The sequence below is a fragment of the Hibiscus syriacus genome, unplaced genomic scaffold (genome assembly GCF_006381635.1).
Source record: "Hibiscus syriacus cultivar Baekdansim isolate YM2019G1 unplaced genomic scaffold, ASM638163v2 tig00111166_pilon, whole genome shotgun sequence".
In the NCBI taxonomy this organism is placed as follows: Eukaryota; Viridiplantae; Streptophyta; class Magnoliopsida; order Malvales; family Malvaceae; genus Hibiscus; species Hibiscus syriacus.
In genome coordinates, this window is record NW_024063008.1 from 2,199,833 (window position 1) to 2,214,730 (window position 14,898).

Sequence of the window (14,898 nt, forward strand, 5' to 3'; positions counted from 1 at the left end):
CCAAAACAATTCATAGTTGTAGTTTTTTCTTATTTCATACCCTTTTAGTTCCGGTCCAACCCTGCACAAGGAAGGAACAAGCAATTGCCGTTTACCCCTGCGAACGCCGAGAAAGTATCGAATCATCGCATCAACAGACGGTTTTAATGTTTCAAGGTACTCGTTCCTCAATTTTAACTCAATTTCGGCAAAAATGATAGGAAAATGATGTTAAATTAGCCCAACAGTTTTCGTTCAATGTGAATTGGGGTGGTTAGGACAGGAATTTAGGAACTTTTAGGTTAGGACTTTTTGATTTTTTTTCTAATTAGGGTTTAGGATAACAAATATGAAAGGCCGAACGCATCGGGCTGAACCCCATGACGACTGGGGAGATGGTTCATGGACCGTGGATTGCATCTGCGGTGTCAATTTTGACGATGGTGAAGAGATGGTGAAGTGCGATGAGTGCGGCGTTTGGGTCCACACACGCTGCTCGCGTTACACCAAGGGAGAAGAGCTGTTTGCCTGTGATAAGTGCAAGAATAAAAGCAACCGTAACTACAGTGAGGAGACGGAGGTGGCACAGTTGTTGGTTGAACTGCCAACGAAAACGGTTAGGATAGAGAGTAGTTCTACACGGCGGCCCTTTAGGCTTTGGACTGATATCCCCATGGAAGAACGTGTTCATGTTCAAGGGGTTCCAGGAGGGGATCCTGGTTTATTTAGAGGACTGTCTGGGGTTTTTACGCCGGATTTATGGAAGTGTACTGGGTATGTGCCTAAGAAGTTCAGTTTCCAGTATAGGGAATTCCCTTGTTGGGATGATAAGAAAGAAGATAACAGAACTGGTAGTCAAAATGAGATTGAGAGTGGGAATCTGGCTGATAATGGTGCTGGTGTTCTGTTTTCGTTGTCCAAGGAGAGGGTGTTTTCTGCTCCGATGTATCCCAAGAAGGATGCTTTAAATGAAGGGAAGAAGAGTGAGCATGAAGATGTGGATGGAAAACGTTGGCAGAATGGAGTAAGGACGGATAGGGGTGTTCTTCAGCCTGTTATGGTACCCTCCAGTAAGCAGAAGAAAGATGAGAATGGGTTGTCCAAAGATAGGAGTACAAGGAAGAAGGCTAGAAGTTCTGCTGAGAAAGAGGCGTGCGAGAAGAAGAGAGCTGAACAGCCCCATACAAAAGGTTATTTAACTTACTCTGCAATTAATTTAATGCTGTATAATATGTGCATATGGAGAGATTAATGTTTCTATTTTTTAATCATGAGAAATTTAGTTATTTCTTCAATAATACTTGTTTCATAACATGGAAGGAATGGTAACGGTGAGCCTCATCTTTACCAGAGTTGGCATCTGCATGTTGACTCCAGGTTCCTTTTTTTTGCATTCTTATTAATAGTGTTTAGACCCAGCTGTGATGCAAAACAATTGGAATTTTATGAAGACAGAATTCCAAAGTCTTACACAACTGATGTTCAGAGTGGAAAGAACAAAAATTTTAAGGACAATGTGCTTCAAGAACCAACATCCGATGGTAATCTTGCACTAAACCCTGCAGTGGAAAGGCCTAAGAACAACTCATCGGGAACGGAGCATGCTTTAGAGGTCTCATCTTCTGTCTTGTCTATACACAATTCAATTAGAGACAATGGGAAGGAGGAGAAGGCTGATGATCAATTTCCCACAGCTATGACAGGCACTCCAAAAACTAAAGATCTTGTTCAGTTGCCATTAGCGCACAAATATACTGGGATAACTCCTGCTAAAGAAGAGGTATCTTTGTTATGTCTTCCATTCATTGGTATCATGAATACAATTTTGTTTATTTTTGTTTTTGTCTAATGTAATAACCGATGGATATTATTTTATTAAAAAAAGTATATGGGAGAAGAAAAATAGTGCTATTAGTTGGTGTCACCGGCACTATCACTGCCTCCACCATCTGCCATCTTTTATTTCATAGAAGCAAATCTGTACTTGTTTTGTCAGTTTACGTAAAATCAAAATCAATTCTGTGATGACGTTGTCAGGGCTTTCATAACTCACATTACGTGTAGTTTGCATGCAAATACTCCATGTGCTTTTCTGTGTAAAATAGTAGAGGGCTATTTGACAAGAATTTATGGTATGCTTTTGGTTTGACTTTGCATTTTATGTAACCTTTTGTATTCTTGCAACAGGGTGATAGAATGGCAATTAACAAAGTAAATGGTGGTGTATTAGAAGGTTCTACAAGAAGTCCTCGGGAACATCAGGTTGATGTTTTGGCCAGTACTGCCCTGAGGGTTCAGGGTAATTATATTCTTAAAGATTCTAACAGAGGCATGTCTCACAGTTTTGATAAATCTGAGATTGAGGCGAAAAGAAAAGTGAATGATGACTATTCTAAAGTTTTCTTAATTGATAAACGTTCTAATCCTGATGATACTAAAGATACTGAGATGTCTTTCCATCAGACATCAGAAACATCCCAGATGAATGACAGGGTTAGAGGCCATTCACAATCGTCTCACAGTAAGGCAAAGGTCTATGAGTCAGAAATTGTTGCTAATTGTCATTCTGATAAAGCAAATGAGTTGTCTGGCGATTGTTCTTTGCTAAAATATGATTTGGAGGGTTCAGAAGTTTCTGAGTCTGTGAAGAAAAGGTCTTCAGAATCCAACCATATTCCTAGATCTGCTGAAGAGCCTAAAGCATGTATAAACGTTCTAACCTCTGAAGAACAGTCTAACCAACGTGAAATGGTAGAATGTGTTGGAAAGTCATCTTCCACATCATCTGCTGCCATAATCCCCATATTGTCTATTCCAGATGGCTCTAAACCAATTGATACTCAGAATAACACAAAGCAACTAGTAATGCCTGACAATAACATCATTAAGAAAGATCATGCTACAGATGATGTGCCTAGGGATGAAGACAGACTTGAGTTATCACATAAGGTAGTAAAAGAGCGTACAAAATCCTCTTCTGGTTCTACTTCGAAAGTCTCACACCACCAAAGCAGGACTTCAAATGCTTCCATTTTGAAAAGAACCATATCTGAATCTAAAGATTCTGTGCCTTCCTCATCTTTAAAGGCATCTTTTGTGCAGAATACTTCAGTTGCCTCAGTCACTGGTGAGTCTACTGGTTCACTGCAAAGTCAGTCTGCCACGTACATTCAACAAAATAAGACATCGGTTTCTGGTTTACCACAGAAAGGTGAAAAGTTCAGCCAGTCAAGTACCCAGATAACATCTAAGGTTACTCATGCATCATCAGGACATCCTTTTGCAACATCAAATTCCTCTACACTGAGTGATGAAGAGGTGTGGGATCAAGTGCTATATTTTAATAAGATAGTTTATACCTTCTCTTTCGAATTTTTTAATGAATTTTTAGGACCTTCCTTTGACGAAAAGTTTCCCTTTCAATTTCAGCTTGCTTTGCTTTTGCATCAAGAACTTAATAGTTCTCCGAGAGTCCCTCGTGTTCCACGTGTGCGGCAGACTGGTAGTTTTCCTCAGCTGGCATCTGCAACTGCAACAAGCATGCTAATGAAGCGTGCATCTAGCTCAGGCGGAAAGGATTACAGTTTGGTAATAAGTGCACCTCCTTATATGATATTTTTTATCCTACTTACAGTTCCTTTTTAAGTGATGGTTGCATTGGTAAGAAGTTTTGACAAGAATGGTTCTTCTAGGTCCCTAGAAGAAAAAACAAGGATGCATCTAAAGATGGGTCCCGTGGATCTCGTGAGCTCGATCATGAAAGGACTGATAAAGTACGATCTTCACATGATCAGAAACAAGATCTTGGTTCTGCCATGGATTTTTCTGCTAAAAGGAATGACAAGAATGTACATCCCACACCCACCACAACCTCAAACAGTGGTCCTTCTTCAACTGAAGCTAATGAACAAAATTTGCCATTTGTACGTAGTTCACCCAGAAATTTCTCTGATGATGATGGAGGCACAGTTCGTGGTTCGGTACCTCGTACTTTACCTGGTAACTATCTCTCCGAGGAAGTATAATTTGCCAAAATTTTCATGAATTGGGATCAATCTCATGTTTATTTGCTTACTCTCTGGTTAAGCATCTACAATATTCTTCCTTTATATTTCCAGGCTTGATAAATGACATTATGAGCAAAGGCAGGCGAATGACATATGATGAACTTTGTAATGCAGTACTGCCGGTATGTTGCTTCTGTCAGGCGAAGTGCCTACTGTCTGTCATGTGCCTTCTTCCGTTTTTTTACTTCTGATAGTTCTTGGGGGAAATTTGTTTCTTATTCTTTCTTTTCTGCTACTGTCCCAGCACTGGCCTAGCTTGAGGAAGCATAATGGAGAACGATATGCATATTCTAGTCATTCTCAAGCCGTCCTTGATTGCCTAAGAAATCGACAAGAATGGGCTCAGTTAGTTGATCGTGGTCCTAAGGTATGCACATAAGTTACAGCTTAGTATCTTTTATTATTTTGTTTGTCCACTGTTAACCTGAGGAAATAAGGGGTGTGTACTTTGTGATTAATAATCATAATTTGCCTCATTTCTTGCAATCTTGTCCTTGTTGATTCTCCTTGCTTTCTCCTTTTGGTTTAGCCCATGAAAATCTGAAATGTTCTGAAGAAAAAGGATAGAAAATATATGCCAGTGCCAGCCTTTTGGAAAGTTTGAACTGTCAATGTGAACTGTAATGTTCTTTAAAGAATTTTCTTATAGTTGATCTTTAATTAAAGATCCAAATTACGTTATGGTGTACCAGACTAATTCAAGTAAGAAAAGGCGCAAGCCTGATGCTGAAGATTCAGATGATAACGAATTCAGCAAGGGAAGAAGTATGAAGGAGGTAGAAAGCAAGTGCCTCGAGTCACAGAAAGAAGAGTTTCCCAAGGGCAAAAGGAAAGCCAGGAAGCGCAGGCGGCTGGCTTTGCAAGGAAGAGGAATAAAAGATGTCCAAAGGAGAAGGAAAGTAGATTTCAGTGATGATGATGCTGGACCCTTCTCCAATTCAAGCGAGGAGAGCATGTTCAGCGAGGATGATATCCAAGGAAGTGGAGCTTGCCCGGTGGGAAGCGAGGCCTCAACAAGTTCATATGAAACAGGGTCCATGTAACTTCAACCGAATAGAGTTATGATTTTCAACTGATTTCTGGAGATGAAGAAACGGCCTCGAGTTTTAACATTTGGACACTGTGCTCTTCTGTTTCTCGTATCCCATCTGCCGATCCTTTGAGATGATTCTGTATTGTATTTTTATTCAATGATCGCTTTTTGTGCGGCAACGGGTTCGTGCCAGATCAACGATTCACTATGGCTTGTAATTGTAACTGCCTGTTGGTCTGTATGATTGAAATGTAATTCTACTACTAGTACTGTACATCAACGGATATTTTTATGGTCTAATACAGTCTTGATGATATTTTTTTGTAGATTAATTCAAAATTAATTACAAGTAAAATGGAGAAAAGGAAGTGAGCGTGTAATTTTTATTTATCAAAATTATAGATGACGTGAAAAGGGAAATAATTATCTTTTTCTGTAATTAACAACTGAATTATTATTTTTTTTCTCGTTGTACTTCTGATTTTTTAGAATTCTGTCACAATTAATTTAGAACGATTTGTGTTGTACATTTGTGAGTGAATATTAGTAGACTTTTTTTCCATACAACTGGATTATTATTACTTTAAAGAAACCTGTTTTCTTTATTTTGTTAAAATATAATTAAACTTAAATCGTATCAAAATCTGAACAGGAGAATAAAACAACCGAGAAAAAAAAATAATTTTTTTTGGCTTGGAATCTATTATGATTAGGGTAATTTCCCGTTTTATTGTTTGTTTTGAAGCCTATAAAAGAGTGAGTGAGTCAGGAAAAGACAAGGTCGTTGAAAGAACGGTAAGCTTAAGTTGGGTTTGTCCAATTTCTTTTCCTCCGCCAACCCCCTCTCCCGATCTGTTTAGGGTTCTCCCCAATATTCATTTTTAATGATTTTTTTTCTTTGAATAGAATTTGTGATTTGGCTGATGTTTGGGATGGTTATTCATCGTTCATGACCATTCCGGATTCGGGTTTCATGATGGAGAACGGGACAAGTTGCTTGCCGTGCACGCCCGAAGAAGAAAAAACGATCATTACTGATTTAAAAAACGAATCTGAACGTAATTTGAAACAAGGCAACTTGTATTTCGTAATTTCCAGCAGGTCTGTTTTAAACGAATTTCAACCTTATCTTTTTTTTTCCCTGGTTTCTTTCTGGATCTTGAAGAAGTGCATTTGATTTTTTTATTTAACTTAATTGCCTAATTCTAAGCATTTTATATTAATTAATTGTATGAACGGTACTTTTTATTTTCCTTAACAGCTGGTTTCGAAGGTGGGAGAGGTATGTTGGAATAGACGCTGATGAAAATTTGATTGGGAACCAATCTTCTGATTCTCGGCATATCAATGGAGCTTTTTCTGTCGTGGCAGAAAGACCGGGTCCTATTGACAACTCTAACATTGTTGAGAACGGAAATGATACCGATTGCAAGGAAAATGAGATTCAGCTTCGGAGAATGTTAATGGAAGGGCAGGATTATGTTTTGGTACCCCAAGGAGTTTGGGAAAAGCTTCATGAATGGTAATGCTTCACCTCTTACAATTTTTTGCATTGATATCTAGCATGCCTATAGACATACATGCTTTGCCTTTGCTCATAATTTTCAAGTTACTAAAGAACTTGAAGATCTATAGTTGAAAGCCTTTGAGAGAGTTATAAGTCCTTTTAAATGGTAATAATTCGATGCTTATTCATCTTAATTGAAATGGATACACATGCAAAGATTATATACTTAATTCTATGTCATACACCTGAATGTACCTATCTTTGCTGTACTTATTTGGGAATATATCTTCTAAAATTTGCTTTCGATTTTCATAAATAGGTATCAAGGAGGGCCAGCATTGCCGAGAAAGATGATTTTGCAGGGTGTTCTCCATCGAAAGTTTGATGTGGAGGTTTACCCTCTTTGTCTTAAGTTGATAGATTCCAGGGATGAAAGTCAGTCAACTATATGGATAAGCAGAAAGGTACAGCTTTTATTTGCATGGATTGAGGATTTGCCCGTTTGTTTGTAATATTCGTCAGGCCAGCCAAATGGAATGAAGTAATTTGTTTAAACAAGTTTTAGTTTTGATGTCTTTTAATTGTAAGTTTTAAAACCCAAGACTAAACTCGAAATAGTTCCATTTCAAACCAATTGTTAAAGTGATCTGGAAAAGCCTTTGGTTTCTGAAGTCTTACTTTTTTGTGTCCTTGAAATCATGCAATTTTATTTTAGTTTGACCAAGCAGATTCTAAACTCCTTTGGTTGGATGTCATGTTTAGGCTTCTGTAACTGAGCTTTTCCAGAAGGTCTGTGCACTTAAAGGAATAAAGCAGGATAAGGTGAGCATATAGTTTTCTTTCAAATCATGTATTCTTAATATAAACACTACAGAATAATTTTTTTCTATAAGTTTACATGAATTACATGTTTGGTTATATTGCTAGACTCGCCTTTGGGATTACTTCAACAAGAGAAAGTATGCACAGTTGTCTGTTTCAGCCAAAAGCGTGGAGGAATCCAATTTACAGATGGACCAAGATGTGAGGATATTTTTGTTGTCCTTCTTGTTCCCATTTCTAATTGGTCTCGATTTACCTTTATGTTTGCTGAAACATCACAGATCCTTCTGGAGCAAGTTGATGGGCGTCATTCTTCTGGACTTGGCATGGATTCTACAGGAAATGAACTAGCTTTGGTTTCTTTGGAACCTTCAAGATCACCCATGACAATTGCTGGTGGGTCAACATTGTCCAATGGGCACTCTTCAGGTTACGCAACAAATCTGTATCCAGGAAGTTCCTTAAGCTCTGGATTGACAGATATGGATGATGGTTTGGATGCGTATAACTCTTCTAGAAAAGGAGAGAAGGGGGGGTTGGCTGGATTGCAGAACCTAGGAAATACCTGTTTTATGAATAGTGCTCTTCAATGTTTAGTGCACACTCCCCCTCTTGTTGAGTATTTCTTAAAAGATTACAGTGCTGAGATCAACACACAAAATCCCCTGGGAATTTATTCAGTTGGATAATTTTGATGTCTCTTGTTGACCACTCCACAAAATCTCTAACAATAAGTTTACTTGTTCAGGGAGAGCTTGCTCTTGCATTCGGTGACTTGTTACGAAAATTATGGTCCTCAGGGCAAACTGCTATAGCTCCACGTGTATTTAAGGGAAAACTTTCTCGGTTTGCACCCCAATTTAGTGGTTACAACCAGCACGATTCTCAAGTAAGTATTTTCTTGTGTATGAATAGTATTTATTCTTCATTGCTGGGAATTTAGTAGTATAAAGTAGTTGGATATTAGAGTATGTTCACCACCTTTATTACATTGAAACGACACCAGTATGGTAACGAAATACTTGTCTGACATGACTTGGAGCATTCTGACTCGGTCTCTTTGTCCTTTTGGTAAAAGAATGGTGCATAATAAGAAAAAAGAAGAAAAATGAGAAGTTAAGCACAGATTAGATTAGGGTTTAGGCTTAGGGTAATGAATTCTTGAAGGATCCTACGTCTTAATCTTTGACTTCTAATTATTCCAAGGCTTAGGTATGGAGTATGGATCTTTTGCATTATACTAAAAGCAACTTACAATGTTGTTTGAATGGTATCTATAGAGTATAGATATAATTTTTCAGGGTTGCATCTATTCAGTTCTATCATATTTATGCTTTCTTTAACGGTGGAACATTTTTCCTTTAGGAACTTCTGGCTTTCTTACTGGATGGGTTGCATGAAGACTTAAATCGGGTCAAACAAAAACCTTATATTGAAATGAAGGATTCTGATGGTTGTCCTGATGAGGAAGTTGCTGCTGAGTGTTGGAAAAATCACAAGGCCCGAAATGACTCGGTAATTGTGGATGTTTGCCAAGTGAGATATTTTATATTTTGACTGAATGTTTTGATTTAGAGTTGCATACAAAGGTCTTCTTTAAAGTTATGTTGGGAAATACAATTACTATTTTAGATTTGTTGTCGGTGAAATTTAAGCAGTTTTATGACCAATTACAGTTTTTTATGGAAAAAAATATTAGAAGTGCCTTTTTTATATTTTTCATTATATAAGTTTTTCAATTCTTTAATATTAGGCCAGTTTTATGACCAATTACAGTTTTTTATGGAAAAAAATATTAGAAGTGCCTTTTTTATATTTTTCATTATATAAGTTTTTCAATTCTTTAATATTAGGCCAGACTTTAGGTGTCTAGTGCTTTTGTGGTTTCATGTTTAATATTTCCCTTGCTTATGTAATATGTAATTGTTTTCATTCATCTTGCATCATGACTTATAGTTTCTGAGCAGGGAAATTGGGCTGGTTTTCCCTTTTGTTACTAACAATTGGAATATTGTTAATAATGCTCTTGTCTCTCAGGGTCAATATAAATCTACACTGGTTTGCCCAGTTTGCAGCAAGATTTCTATCACCTTTGACCCCTTCATGTATCTATCATTGCCACTACCTTCAACTATCACTAGGACAATGACAGTGATAGTGTTTTATGGTGATGGAAGTCGTCTACCAATGCCATTTACAGTCTCTGTGCTGAAAAATGGCTTCTGTAAAGATCTCCTTTTGGCATTAGGTACTGCATGTGGTCTGAAGAGTGATGAAAACCTGATGCTTGCAGAGGTAAACATATCTTGAATTGGTTCATAATTTTTTAGCTGTTTAAATTATACATTACCTTGATTGGCTTAAGTAGTAAACCTTCAATATCAGGTATATGAAAACAAGATTTACCGATATCTAGAGATGCCTTTGGAGCCATTGGCTTCGATAAAGGTTGATGAACATATTGTGGCATTCCGGTTTCAAAAGAATGCGATGGGGAAAACTAAGCTAGTAATTTTTCATCGATGGCAGGAAAAGTAAGTTCATTCTTTTGTCTCTCTAGTTATTGGGATTTTCCCCTAGCAATTTGTTTCCTTTGATCTGATTTACTATCTGAGATATTTTGGACAATTAAGGGTTCATAGTTTCATCTATCATTGCAATTGTCTTCTTCTTCTTCTTCTTCTTCCTCTTCTTGTTATTATTATTATTATTTCTTAATTAGCAATCATCTGTGTCCACACAATTCATCCATTGATTGTGCATACCATGTGGGATGAATTTGCTCAAATATATCTGTGGAAGGACTCATGATTTTTACAGTGCACTAGGAACTGAGAACAGATTTCTTTGGCTTCTTATTTTTGGAATAAGGGTTTGGTGGGGCGGGGAAAATAGTCTTATATCAATCTGTTAATACACTGAGGTGTGGAAAATTTTCCTCATGTTCTGGCTCAAGTATTTTGAGTAAGGGGGAAAGTCATGTGAATATGTTTAATAAGCTGTCTTTTTCGCCTTTTTTGTCTCTTTTTCTTTGGTTAAGATTTTGAAACAAATATATTGGGCTTTCCAGATCCAAAGCAGATTATCATAAGAGTGTCACTGAGCTTTATGGAACTCCACTGGTTACTTATTTGGCGGAAGAGCAACCAAGTGGAGCTGATATTGAAACTGCTGTTTCTAGAGTACTGTCACCTTTCATAAAAATTTCTTCAGCTAAGACTCATGTTAGCAAGGAAAATGGTTTTCTCTCGGATGGTCTTGATGAAAAATGCAGCCATTCTGATGCTGTCTCAGTTGAAAATGCAGAACTCGAGGGTACATTAAGCACAGACTTATCACTTCTACTCCATTTGACTGATGATAGGTTTACGACCTTGAAAGCTTTTAAGAAGGATACCCTGTTTGAGTCTGGGAAAATCTTAAGGGTTGTGTTAGATTGGGCTGACAAAGAACAGGAGTTATATGATGCCACCTACTTGAAGGACATTCCAGAGGTTCATAAAGCAAGACTTGCAGCAAAGAAGACCAGGCAAGAAGCCATCTCTCTAGCGTCATGTTTAGATGCTTTCTTGACTGAAGAACCTCTAGGGCCTGATGACATGTGGTAAGTGGTTAAAACATGTTTAAATGCAGATTCTAACTTTATTGTAAGCAATATTGACGGCGTAATGTTATGTCTTGAATTATTCATGCAGGTATTGTCCTCGTTGCAAGGAACACAGACAAGCTATAAAAAAACTGGACTTATGGATGCTACCAGAGGTTACTGTTTTTCACTTGAAACGCTTCACTTATGGTAGATACCTTAAAAACAAGATAGACACTTTTGTGAATTTCCCAGTTCACAATCTTGATTTGAGCAAATATGTCACGAGCAATGACAGGCAAGCTTATATATATGAGCTATATGCCATCAGCAACCATTATGGCGGTCTAGGGGGTGGACACTACACTGCTTATGCGAAGGTAAAGTGAAAATCTACATGATTCGGGTTTTATTCAGATTTATGACATTTGTATATCCGAATATCCATAGATACACCTTACTCATAATTTGGAACTACTGATCATCTCCAATATCATGGATTGCTGATGGTTGTTTCGAATTGCCTTTGATATGATCTAGTGTTTTAACTTGAACCTTTATGTTCCACTTTTGCAGTTGATTGACGATAATAGATGGTATCATTTTGATGATAGTCATGTTTCTGCCGTCAATGAACCTGACATCAAGACATCAGCTGCTTATCTATTGTTCTATAAGAGGGTAAGAACTGAATCCAAGATGGAGGCAGGAGAAGCGTCGCAAAGTCATTCCGTCTCTTAAGGCACTCGATGAGGGCATTCTTCAATACTATTGCTTATGGATCTGCCTCCTTTCGATGTTAGGCAGTCGGCCTCACCTGCAATAGCCACCATCATACTTCTTGATGAACCGATGGTTTTACTTATCTGAGCAAAACCCGAGCGAGCCATCGGTGACCAAACACACGGGACCAACTCACAGCGACGGAATTTAAAGGCTAGGAGTGAATATTACAATCAGTTGTATTAATCTCTGAAAGAAATTTTGGGTAGAGTACCACTAGGTTTGCTTGCTAATATTAAGTTATTAATCATCAAAGGCCATTCGATATTTATTAATGTTTAACGATGCATGTAAATCTTGAAAGTTTCGCATTTTGTTAGATCCTCTGTTCCCTTTACAATATTGCAATGAGTGGTGTCTGGGAACTTTGACTTGTAAAATAGAAGAAAAGCGTGGAGTTATCTAGAATCTTATTCTTATAATCTTTTTTCTATAATATCAGTATCTCACTAATTAATCTATTAATTCAAATTGAATATCGTATAAATTTATTATAAAAGTAAAAGCAATGATGGTAAATTGATTACTAATCATAATCTGAAGTAATAATTGTATAAGATGCAACAAATTAATAATCATCATCTACACTAGCAACTATTATAAGATGCAGCCCCTCTCTACTGAACACCCCTTAATCACCAAACCTAACTTTTCTGCAAAGAAAGAAAAAAGAATCAAACTTGAGTGCCAACTCAAATCGTGTTGTCAAATACAACAGTACACCGCCCACCGTATCCAATTGCGTTCATAAACGATAGGGTCTAATCATGTCTCAATCCTCAATACTTTCTCAGACTTTTGAAATTCAGTCCCTCTACTTTAGTTTCAAAAATGTTTTCTCCAAGATTAAAATTTGATGTAGTGATAATGTATATTTTTGTGTACCATTAGTAAACTTAATTATTTATATAATACTATCTAATTTACTGGTAAAACATAAAAACTACATATTAATGAAGTAAATATTCCCCCTTTGATATCTTTACTTGCAATTTTAATTAGGGCTAAATTATATTAAAATGACCATTGGAGTTTCAAAAGTTATAAAATGATCATTGAACTTATCAAAATATTACAAAATGATCATTACATGTTATGAAATAATGATAAATTTTGTTAAGGATGAGGACCATTTCATAATAGTTTATAAAATTTTGTAATAATTGTAAAAATTAATATAAATTAGTGACCATTTGTGTATTTTAACCTTTCAATTATCCGGGGAGACAGAGTAGATAAAAGTTTGGTGGTAGTCCCTATAACACTGTTAGCGTAGAAGCAAAGAGAAAAGAACTTTACCTTTCTCTAACAACCAAGTTGATATCCCTCCTCAATATCCGATAAAAAGTGCTTTGAAGTTTGAAATTCTCTACACCAATATTTTTGTCAACAACAGTGACGCCATCAACACATGCCCGACGAATTCATATCTTCCCTGCAATCAATCAAACAAAAAATTGAAGAATAAACCAGAATAGTAAATCTCACGTTCAACTGCATGTTATTTTCAAGAGAATTCAATGAAAAGTGTGAACTTTTAACAGTAAAAACGTGAAAAGCTCCCAACTTTACCAATAGCAACTCACCGTCGCTGAAGAGATAGACAAATAACCAGTGGAAGAACTCGTCGGAGAAAAAGGCGTCGTCACCCCATTACCAATACTTCCACCGGAGGTCGAATCATTGCTATTAGTAACTCCAAGAGCATAGGCCGGCGTTCCATCAGGCTTAAATAACCCATAATTCCTCTCTGAAGTAGGTCCTGGTTTCATATTCTCGTTAAACAAAGCAAAAACATAAATATTAAGATCCGAATCCGGTCTCATTGGCGACCCTGTGTTTTTAGACATCAATTTAATCAAATTCCCGTTGTATTTCTCAGCATTATCGGGTGTTGCTCCGGCTTCATCTTCGTCTCCCTTTGAAGGCCACCCAGTTTCCGATATATGAACCGGTAGTTTCTTGTAACCCAACGAAGCTAAAGCTGAGTAAACGGCGTCGATTTGAGCGTACAACATGTTGTCGTAGTGCAAATTCGTTGCCGGATCGATAAGCCCTTGGTTTGGCTGAAATAGAACAAAATCCAACGAAACTTGCTTTGGGTTTCCCTTATAAGCAAAGAACGGATACGCATTAATCAGAAAAGGTGACCCTGTTTTCTGATGAAAGTTCAAAGTTTGGCTTAAAATATCAACGAGATCTTCACGGAATGCTCCGGCTGAAGGTGGGGAAGATGTTTGAAGGATGGCTAAGGAATGTGCGGTGGTGACAGTCACTTGTTTGTCGAGTCCGAGGTTTACCAGCGCCGTGTGAACGCTTTGCATTGCCGGGAGAAGGTTGTCGGAGAGAGAAGCGTCGTTGAAAGTGAGAATCTCGTTGCCGACAAAGATGCAGGTGATTTTCGTGTCTGGTAAATGAGCTTGCACGTTTTGTTTAACCCAAGCTTGGGCATTGTTTGGATCTCGCATCCTCCCTAAATCCTCGTTGCCTAAACCGATGATGAATTCGACGCCAGTGTTTGCGAACGAGCTAAGTACTCTGGGATCCGCATCGTAGAGTTTAACTTTGGTGGCCCCGATGGATTTCACCAGCGGCACTACGTTTTCCGGTGGTGGAAGATTATCTGCTATTTGTCCATAGTTGATCCCAATCGAATTAACCATACCTGCCAACAAATAAACTGCAAAAAACAAACAAACCAATAATTACCATATCCATGCAACCTAATTGAAAATCCAAGTAGATAAAACCAACCCAGTACCTGAAATTACAAGAACAACTGAAGCAAAGTTGAAGAATTTAGTAAACTCCATGAGAACAGAGCAGATAGTAAAGCAAAAAGCTATGAATGGACAATTAAAAGTTTGGTCGCCAAAAGCGTTGAAGATGACACAACACAAGACAATGAAACAAGAAAGTGCGTTGTTTGGTTATAAGCTTAGAAATCAGAGCGACAACTGTAGTGGAGCTGGTGGGAAAGTTGATGAGAGAGCAATGATTGAGCGCAGGCTCGCAAGTGTTTTATGTCGACAGGCAGTTGTCGAAAGCAATTGGGGTTTAGCAAAAAGAAAAAAAGAAGAGGGTTTAAGAATCGGGTGATTAATGCCCCTCTTCTCTTCTC

General features: G+C 37.6%; 3 protein-coding genes across 7 annotated transcripts; 2 read left to right on the forward strand and 1 right to left on the reverse strand.

Moving 5' to 3' along the window:
• LOC120155140 lies at positions 1-5,405 on the forward strand. Of its 4 annotated transcripts, none has more exons than XM_039166713.1 (9): positions 1-1,169; positions 1,383-1,759; positions 2,167-3,297; positions 3,409-3,567; positions 3,672-3,978; positions 4,098-4,168; positions 4,291-4,413; positions 4,739-4,867; positions 4,911-5,072. In XM_039166713.1, the coding sequence occupies exons 1-9, from the start codon at positions 329-331 to the stop codon at positions 4,920-4,922; spliced, it is 3,150 nt and encodes a 1,049-aa protein (XP_039022644.1). In that variant the 5' UTR covers positions 1-328; the 3' UTR covers positions 4,923-5,072. The 4 variants fall into 4 exon arrangements, with proteins under 4 accessions (XP_039022644.1, XP_039022643.1, XP_039022641.1 ...); XM_039166712.1 differs by having other exon boundaries at positions 3-1,169; positions 1,383-1,537; positions 1,580-1,759; positions 4,739-5,405; XM_039166710.1 differs by having other exon boundaries at positions 3-1,169; positions 4,739-5,405.
• Positions 5,406-5,945: 540 nt separating this feature from the next.
• On the forward strand, positions 5,946-12,056 carry LOC120155261 (ubiquitin carboxyl-terminal hydrolase 9-like). 2 transcript variants are annotated; one of them, XM_039166834.1, is made up of 13 exons: positions 5,946-6,180; positions 6,341-6,601; positions 6,906-7,050; positions 7,349-7,408; positions 7,514-7,609; positions 7,690-8,080; positions 8,152-8,297; positions 8,774-8,944; positions 9,446-9,703; positions 9,794-9,942; positions 10,479-11,012; positions 11,104-11,374; positions 11,571-12,056. In XM_039166834.1, exons 1-13 carry the CDS (start codon positions 6,029-6,031, stop codon positions 11,733-11,735), a joined length of 2,799 nt encoding a protein of 932 aa, XP_039022765.1. In that variant the 5' UTR covers positions 5,946-6,028; the 3' UTR covers positions 11,736-12,056. The 2 variants fall into 2 exon arrangements, with proteins under 2 accessions (XP_039022765.1, XP_039022766.1); XM_039166835.1 differs by having other exon boundaries at positions 6,029-6,180; positions 8,774-8,923.
• Positions 12,057-12,291: 235 nt separating this feature from the next.
• Positions 12,292-14,898, reverse strand: LOC120155262 (glucan endo-1,3-beta-glucosidase 11-like). The gene is made up of 4 exons (XM_039166836.1): positions 14,539-14,898; positions 13,364-14,457; positions 13,077-13,212; positions 12,292-12,430 (listed from the first exon to the last, which is right to left on the reverse strand). Exons 1-3 carry the CDS (start codon positions 14,588-14,590, stop codon positions 13,147-13,149), a joined length of 1,212 nt encoding a protein of 403 aa, XP_039022767.1. The 5' UTR covers positions 14,591-14,898; the 3' UTR covers positions 12,292-12,430; positions 13,077-13,146.

Coding starts and splice junctions, on each gene's coding strand:
- LOC120155140 (XM_039166710.1), top strand. CDS start 329: ATGAAAGGCCGAACGCATCGGGCTGAACCCCATGACGACTGGGGAGAT. Junction 3,298..3,408: donor CTACACTGAGTGATGAAGAG/GTGTGGGATCAA, acceptor TTTCAATTTCAG/CTTGCTTTGCTTTTGCATCA. Junction 4,169..4,290: donor TTTGTAATGCAGTACTGCCG/GTATGTTGCTTC, acceptor CTACTGTCCCAG/CACTGGCCTAGCTTGAGGAA.
- LOC120155261 (XM_039166834.1), top strand. CDS start 6,029: ATGACCATTCCGGATTCGGGTTTCATGATGGAGAACGGGACAAGTTGC. Junction 11,013..11,103: donor CTAGGGCCTGATGACATGTG/GTAAGTGGTTAA, acceptor TTATTCATGCAG/GTATTGTCCTCGTTGCAAGG. Junction 11,375..11,570: donor ACTACACTGCTTATGCGAAG/GTAAAGTGAAAA, acceptor CCACTTTTGCAG/TTGATTGACGATAATAGATG.
- LOC120155262 (XM_039166836.1), bottom strand. CDS start 14,590: ATGGAGTTTACTAAATTCTTCAACTTTGCTTCAGTTGTTCTTGTAATT. Junction 14,458..14,538: donor AGTTGTTCTTGTAATTTCAG/GTACTGGGTTGG, acceptor TGTTTTTTGCAG/TTTATTTGTTGGCAGGTATG. Junction 13,213..13,363: donor TGTCTATCTCTTCAGCGACG/GTGAGTTGCTAT, acceptor GATTGATTGCAG/GGAAGATATGAATTCGTCGG.